This window comes from Lotus japonicus, chromosome 3, assembly GCF_012489685.1.
Source record: "Lotus japonicus ecotype B-129 chromosome 3, LjGifu_v1.2".
Lineage (NCBI taxonomy): Eukaryota > Viridiplantae > Streptophyta > Magnoliopsida > Fabales > Fabaceae > Lotus > Lotus japonicus.
Window position 1 is genome coordinate 70,116,349 of NC_080043.1, and position 8,444 is coordinate 70,124,792.

General features: G+C 36.2%; 1 protein-coding gene across 6 annotated transcripts; it reads right to left on the reverse strand.

The window, feature by feature from the left end:
- Positions 1 to 289: 289 nt before the first annotated feature.
- LOC130745554 (uncharacterized WD repeat-containing protein C2A9.03-like) lies at positions 290 to 8,174 on the reverse strand. 6 transcript variants are annotated; one of them, XM_057597861.1, is made up of 11 exons: positions 8,075 to 8,157; positions 7,490 to 7,649; positions 7,210 to 7,365; positions 6,820 to 6,987; positions 6,614 to 6,700; positions 5,679 to 5,813; positions 5,426 to 5,536; positions 1,764 to 1,855; positions 1,571 to 1,676; positions 1,090 to 1,176; positions 290 to 986 (listed from the first exon to the last, which is right to left on the reverse strand). In XM_057597861.1, exons 3-11 carry the CDS (start codon positions 7,348 to 7,350, stop codon positions 573 to 575), a joined length of 1,341 nt encoding a protein of 446 aa, XP_057453844.1. In that variant the 5' UTR covers positions 7,351 to 7,365; positions 7,490 to 7,649; positions 8,075 to 8,157; the 3' UTR covers positions 290 to 572. The 6 variants fall into 6 exon arrangements, with proteins under 6 accessions (XP_057453844.1, XP_057453847.1, XP_057453848.1 ...); XM_057597864.1 differs by having other exon boundaries at positions 7,577 to 7,649; positions 8,075 to 8,149; XM_057597865.1 differs by lacking the exon at positions 8,075 to 8,157 and adding an exon at positions 7,887 to 7,901 and having other exon boundaries at positions 7,577 to 7,649.
- Between the last annotated feature and the right edge of the window lie 270 nt (positions 8,175 to 8,444).

Here is an 8,444-nt window from a genome sequence, read left to right on the forward strand (position 1 = left end):
AAAGTGGTGAAAACATTATGAAATGAGATGAGAAAGAAAACATGAATATATTTACTATATTGGTGGTCATTTATTCATGCAATTAAAAGGAACTAAACCACTAATATTCATTTAAATAATAGTAGAACTTTTGAAGAAAAAGTTAAGAATTTCACTGAGTTAACAGGGTTTTAATCGGATTGACCCACTTTTTAGGGGGTTTTTAGATACTGGGATTTTTTGTTATTCTGGACCCCAAGGATACCGGTTCCGGTTGAACCGTCCGATTCTAATAATCATAAGCAAAACATGACAGAAACGTTATGATTTATATGATCTCGCCAGAATGAGTTTCCACAAACAGAATTTCTAAATTACATACAGATACAGCATGTCATGATCAACCATTCAAAACATATCTTACTTTCCAGCCCATTTGCAGCGCGCCGCCTTCAAGCCTCTTGATTCTGTACATCCCCCGCTTTCCACACACTGAATGAAGTAAACACACCACCAAATTGCAGGATATACTGTTCAAGTGCACCAACTACCATGATACTCACTACTACTTATACCTCTCCTCGAATATTCAACTAAATCATTGAATCAAGGTATGAATAGTTCTGGCGCCGGCCATACTCAAGAAGGCTGCCATAAGTGCGATCCCAAACCCCAATGAAAAGGGATTCAGTGTCCGGACTGAAAGAGATGCCAGATATCTCACCAAAAAAATCAATTTCCTGTTCTCTCTCGTACCCGCTTTTCACATCATATACATGCACAAAATCTGCTGGCTCGGCCATAGCCAAATACTGGCCATCTGAAGTATACCGGATTGAACGGATAGCTCCGAGGTTTCCCTTCAGCACTGCCACTGACTTTGATAAATTTCTCATGTCCCAAATTCGGCAGGTTTTGTCCTGGTTTCCAGTAGCAAAAGTCATACCATCAGGATGCCATGCTGATGCAAATGAAAAATCCAAGTGCCCACATAAGGAAATAATTGTCTGCAAATAAAGCAATTCAGATTAACAAAATTTCATCAAAAGCTCTCTTAAGATCAAACTAGATACAAAATTGTTCGCCCAAAAAGGGAACAGAGTACACTACCTTTCCAGTTTGGGAGTCTACCAACATGCTTTCAGGATTGTCTCCAACAATTAGAAGTAGCTTACCATTTGGACTGAGAGACGTATGCTGCAGCAAAAGAAGGGAACAAAGACAGGAATATAAATAGAAAGCACAGTAATGATAAGATTACAATAGTATGATCCAGCTGAAAGATTATCCTGATTACTATGGCTGGTAGTGCTCATATTCCAAAGGAAAAATTATAGGCAATCCTATTCTTCCATTATTTCTTAAGATTGTTTAGACATTAATAATAAAAATAGTAAGAGCGCAGTGAAAATAGACAACTAAGATTGCCAATTGCCTCATCCGTACAGCCAATGCATAAGCAATATTTCCCCTAGAAAAAATAGCTCATAATGCAAGACGATAAGGTCAAGTAACAGTAATGCGATTCTGAACAAAGTATCTAATTATCAGTCTTGAGTGGAAAGACAGAAATAAAATCTCAGGGACTCACGTTCACTGGCCAGGGAAAACGAAAATGCTTAGAAAGCTGAAATTTCTCCATATCAAAGTCTCTGACTACAGAATCATTATTTGAGGCTGTGAAATGAACTGCGCCACTGAAAATTACAAAAAGCAAACAAGTGCATTAAACTCGGTACCGATATCCATATACCTAGGAGAAGCAACTGATGAAAAATATATACCTGGGAGAAGCATAAATTTCAAGGGCATTAGTGATAGCATTATCATCATAAGTTGTCCTTGAGCAAAAGCTAACACCAGGTCGGTCTAAGTGCTGCATTCCAGTAACAAAGAAAGTAACAAAATCAAGATATTAGTTGATGGTTCTAATACAAAGAATGAATTCTATGATGTTTCTAAAAACAAGAGCATGTGGAGCACGATGGAACAATATAATACTCCCTCCGTTCCTAAATATAAGCCCTATTCCAAAAAATTGCGCTTATTAAGAAAGCACTTAATGTGACTAATTAGTGTATTGATTTCTTAAAAATGCATACATTCTTCCCTATTTAGCCTTTGTCATTTTCTCTCACTAATAATCATTGCATTCATAGTTAGTTGGATTAGTAGTAATTAATGGTAGGTGGTAACTTTGGAATTGAAAACATACAATTAAGGGTTAAATATGTTTTCCGTCCCTAGACTTTTAGCGAGTGCTGGTTTCCGTCCCTCGCCGGAGTAAAAGCTGACTTTAGCCCTTGAACATAAGGAAAATAGCTGGTTTTCATCCCTGCTGGAGTGGTGGCGCTGACCACCGTGGCCACATGTCACGGGAAGCCTATGTGGCATTGCCACATCAGTTAATGAACATAGCTGGATTTTTTTTCTTTTTTTTTTCTTAATCTCAAATCACTAATAAGTAATAACGATAACTAAATCTTATCTAATCTAATTCTTAAATTATTTAATCTTATTGTTTTTTGTAATGATGAACTTTTACATAAAAATTGTTCAAATTTTTTATCTCTTCCTCTTCAACCTCGTCTGCATCTCATCTTCTTTTTTCTTCTTCTTCTTCTTCTTCTTCTTTTTTATTCTTCTTCTTCCCACCACCCCCCATCTCCCACACTCTCCGTCACCCCAACCCCAGCCCTAATCCTTTTCCCTTCCAGAAATTGAAAACCATCAACCCAAAATCACAAAACTAAAAAACAACCTTAACCCATAACACCCAAAAACCCAAAAAACACTATCTATATCATGTATGATGAAACAACCCAAAATTACCACCCAACCCCAACGTGCACCGCAACCCCCACCCCTTATTCCCCAAAACCCCAATCCTCACCCAATAGCAACCCCAATCCCTAACCCAGACAAAAGTTATGAAACCCAAAAATCCCAGAATCCAGCAAAAGGGGAAGAAGAGACGAAAAATCAAAAATCAGATCTTGATGATGGGTAATTGGAGAAGAAGAAGAGGAGAAGAAGATGAACCATAAGCCCTGCTGTAACACCCCCCACCTAGAACCAACAACCACCGCCCTCCACCAGAAACCGAGCCCCCACCGCTAAAAAACGCAACCACCACCGCCCAAAACGCAACCACCACCACTGCTCATATACCATCAGATCGGCACCACCTTTACCCAGATTCGAAACCCAAATCCAACTAAAGTTCCTTCCTTTTTACAGAAACCAATCATCATCTCCCAAACTTCTTGTATGTTGGCATTCAGATCTGAAAGGGAAATAAACTGAGGTTAGGGATTTGGTGTGTTGTTAAAGATGAAGATGTTGATGATGATGGATGAGGTAGATGTTGATGGTGGGGGAAGATGCTGATGGTGATGGGTGATGAAGATGTTGATGGTGGTTATGAAGATTAGGAAGATGTTAAGCGTTGAAATGAAGATTTTATTTTAAGATGTTGAAGGGTTTTATGTTATAATTATTTTGTTATTTTTATTTAATATTTTTCATAATTTAATAATTAGTTAATTTAATGTGGAATTAAAAAAAATAAAAATCCAATTAGACCTCATTAACTGATGTGGATGTGCCACGTAGGATGGCCGATACATGTGGAGACGGTGGTCAGCGCCACCACTCCGGCGGGGACGAAAACCAGCTATTTTCCTTATGTTCAAGGGTTAAAGTCGGCTTTTACTCCGGCGAGGGACGGAAACCAGCACTCGCTAAAAGTCCAGGGACGGAAAACATATTTTACCCTACAATTAATGTGAGGGGTAAATATGGAAGAGTACAAAACATTTTGCTAGATTATTGTAAGAGGTCTTATATTTAGGAACATGAAAATTTTGAAACTAGGTCTTATAATTAGGAACGGAGGGAGTATAATATAATATGCATTTGCAAATGCATAATTATGAATAACAACTTAACAAGAATGAAAGATAATCCAAATTTCAAACATTGTTTGCAGAGAGGGAAAACAATGCAGACCTAGAACTCCACAAAATTTTGACTACAAAAATTATATTTACGAGCTTTGTAGCTCTTAGAATTTGATCTAGGCTTAACTTTACCCTAAAAGCTAGCTTAGAGGTGAGGAATGCCCTACCAATTGCAAGGGACTTCTTTCTTTGACCATACCTCTAGTCAATGTAGAACCTTAACACATCCACTTAATGCCCAATGTAGGATATCTGGAGTGAAGTTTGCAGGACTAACTGATCTAGGATAGGCCCCGATAACGTCTTAGGATTCAAGCTTGACCTGACTCTACCCCCAAAAGCTATTTTAGAGGAGAGAATTGAGCTACCTTTTTTAAGGACTTCTTTGGCCATATATGCCTATATCTCTAGCCAGTGTGGCAACTTAGCAATAACTATTTCTTTTCACACAGAAATAGGACAAAAATCAATTTCTAATAAGACTATTTGAATTAAGTGACAAATCTCAATGCAGAAATTGCAATGGCTAACAAAATCCTAAAAAGAAACCATAAAATATATATAATCCTCAAAAATTACAATAAACCACCATTTAGACCTCAAAAGGTTATCAGTATGTCAATTCGGTCAAAATTGTTTTTCCAAAAAATTCTCAAGGACCTAATTAGGAGTTAACTATCAAAATTTAAGATAATGTCAAAATTGTGAGAAACTCCTGTCTTCAAAGATGGAAATTAATTTGGAGACAGTCAATTGGTCCTATTATCTACATTGTTTTCTCTTGAATAAATTGTGAACGCTCATAAAACTAGTAAGATAATATTCACAAAATCATTCTTCTACTCAACCAAACAAAGCTTTCAATCGCCCCCATAAATTCAAAATATCTTCTATTCAACTGGGTGCATAGTCGCATTGAAATCTCATCTAAACCATTCTTGCTTGCAACATGTGACTATCCATTTTTACAACAATCTTCAAAAGGCTTAGTTTAATGATGGTGGTAATAACAAAGCCACACCATGCTGAACAGAGTTTGAAGAAAATTATAAAGTGGGTGGTGCAATTGAAATAGCAACGAGAGAGCTAGAGTTATAAAAGAATATGCATGTTATTCACATAGAGGAACAAATATAGCAAATGCACACAAATAAAATAAGAGGACAGTGTACACCTCTACATAATTTATAATATTGTTAACATTTCTAAATTTTCAACATGTAATTGTTCTTGTAGATCCATTAACAGCTATTTGTTGACCTGTTACAATCTATAATATTATGCAAAAAAGATACTCATCACAATATTCAAGTCTATATGTATGCGTGAGTGAGCTGTGCATGCAATTGAAGCATTGCACTTTTAAAGTTTTCTCAAATGTTCCATAAAAAAGCTCAGAGGTCCAGGAGCACAATTTACTGATGTATCCACTACAGATTCCATAAGTTAATATTACTAAAAACACAAGCAAATGATACATTTACCTTACAAATAAGTTCACCCTGAAATCCTCCAGCAACTAGAAGCTTCTCTTTCACTGCAAGTGTACTAACTTGAGTGTGTGTAAACCCCTCCAACAGACTTCCAGGATGTTTCTGATAATAAAAATTGATAACTTGGAAGATAAATACAATGATTGAGGCATTTTCATCATAAATTTACGCAATGAACAATCAGAAGCCAGTGGCATTCACTTGGGGAAAAAACACTATTATTACTATAAGTGACATTATTCACCTCTGATGGTGCAACATGTCCTGAAACGTTGAGCACTTCTGACCTTGTACTAGTCAAAGAAGACCAATGAGTTACTGAAAACTGTGACATAAGATACACATCATGCTTTGATGTAGCCCAAACCAAATTCCTCAACTGCATAATCATTTAAAAAAAGATATCAGAAAAACTGCAAAAGGAAGATGCTATCTCTACAAAGGCCTATGTCATGCCCATTACTGCTCAGGATTTGCATCCTATGAACAGACTTTCATAAGGATGCAAATGATACTACTTTGAAATAATAATTATCACATGTTGCAGCTTTATGGACGTCCAAAGCTCCCTCTTCCAGACTTAGGCTGATTCCTAGACAAGCAACGTAGTGTTTTTACACTCTCCAGCAGTTAGATATCAGAGGTGTGGACTATCTGGCTTATTGACTGTTAAGTTTGAATTTATTCAAAGATTTTGAGTATCTTCTCAATGCATCCATTCCGAGGACTGGAAGGAATAAATAGGTCTACATTGTTTAATTGAAACAAGGGAAACCAAAATGCAACTTTTTGAAACCAGAGCATCCAAAAGTGCAAGCTATTTGTTTTGAAAAACGAACTCTAGTCCAACTAGCCCTAGACCCTTCCTTCTTTCCCTACTCTTGCTACCAACTTTAACATAAGGTGTATCTGGTATCGGCAATCGGTAATACTAGTACTAATAAGCTCATGCTTTGTTCTTGTTTCAAGTCCAGCAGGCTTCCATTGCAGGTGGAGGGTTAAATACACAAGAGCTCTTCTTCAGGCTTCACATATAAGTTTGAACTTTAAGTTTAGTTTTCTTCTGCCAATAATAAGTTGTCCATAACCTCAAATATATGGAATGAACACACCCAAAATGCAGAACATGTCAAAGTTCACCCTTAAAACATCATAAAAACCAGAGTACACTCAGCTTACCTGAAAATGAAGAATTGTTGACTTTACAGATCTTGAATTTTTTTGGAACTCGTAAAATGAGAATCCCTTCTTGGTATTTATGCAATCCTGTTTGTGATAGAAAATAATAGACAGACAGGTCAACATGGTGTTACACTTCTGACAAGTTATAAAATTAAAGAAAATATTCTCTGAAATATCAAAAAGAAAAGATATCAAATAGCTACCTTCCCTGACTTCTCCCCTGAATGGGGGATATTTTCATAATTCTTGTACTGCTCAAGCCTAGTTTGCCGATACCTTTCTCTGGTGATGCTAAGGCTATCCCAAGGAATTCCCTGGATGTCTTGCCCTCTTCTGGCATGAGCAGCTGTAGTGTCTACCACCTTACTACTCTGCAACATAACTACAATATTACTCCTACAAATATAAGCGCAACTGTATACATAGTTGACATTTAATTGATGAATCATTCGAGTAGGAGAAAGACAAACCGAAAACACAACAAATTGCAAATGAGCAATCATAATACAAATACAAAATATGCTGATAAACATCATATCCATATCCATAAAACAGCACAGATCGAAAGATAACAGAAACAGCACATCACTGACCGAGTAATCATATTCATCACCATCAGACTCTAGGTCGTCAGTTTCCCTATTAACAATCACATCATCCATATCATCTTCTACATCTTCCATTTCGTATTCATCCGCCATGTATTCAGCATCACCCTCTTGGTGATAGCACATGTGTTGCCCAACTAACTAAAACCCATCATAACAACAGAGAAAAAATTAGAATATCAGAGCCACAGGTAAACAATAGTCATCCAGTACGTGCAAAAACACCCGCGGCCAAAAAGTTAAATTATAAATAAATAAAACCAACCCCAACAAACAAGACCGCGTAAAGGTGAAAACACAAGCTCGAATCCCCGGAAAGTCATTTACACGGAGGGACCGCAACCATTCTAACCTGCCTATAATTTCAGTATCACTTAACAAGGATCATGATTGACATGTGCAACAATTAGCTATTCCTGTAAAACCTGTGAAAGGAAGCCAAATACTAAAATTGAAAATAATACAACCCAGAAATTAGGGTTTCATTGTTCCAACTTCCAACAGAGAATTCCCTTTAAAATCATACAAATGAAATCAAGGGCATCATTTTAAATAGGAAAAATCATAAAAAAATCCAAATTCATCTAGAATATCAACGATAATTTAGGGTTCCAATAGAATAAAGTCCAAAATTATATAAATAAATTGGGGGCATATTTTACCGATAATTTCTGAAATTCATCGAGAATTTGGCGAAGATTGAATAAGAATTTAACAATGAACACGCAAAAGGCGTTGATAATAAAATAGGATGATAAAAAAATTATGAGAAAACGAAAAGAAAAAATGAAGAGATTGAAGAAACAAAAACATAGAATGAGAATTTGAGATTTCAGATGATGATGCGAACCTTTGTTTGTTTGTTTGTTTGTCGAAAGGAGTCGATCTCGTCCGAGAGAGATGCAAATTAACGAATAAATACAAATAAATATGATCATTACTCATTACCCATTACCCTTATTATTATTATTATTATTATTATTTATTATTTATTTTAATATGAGTTAAGACAAAACTACTCCACTGTACCAACAAACTTGTTCACAACTTTGTCCGCAAAGTTTTAATTCCGAGAAAGACATCTATTTAGAGGGATATGCAACTATTTTTCGAACAGGCGATGACTACTCTATTGTAGCATTGGGTAAACAAAGTAGAATGGGACGGAACATGACATATTGATGATATTATTTGTTTGTTACCCGAACATAACATAATTA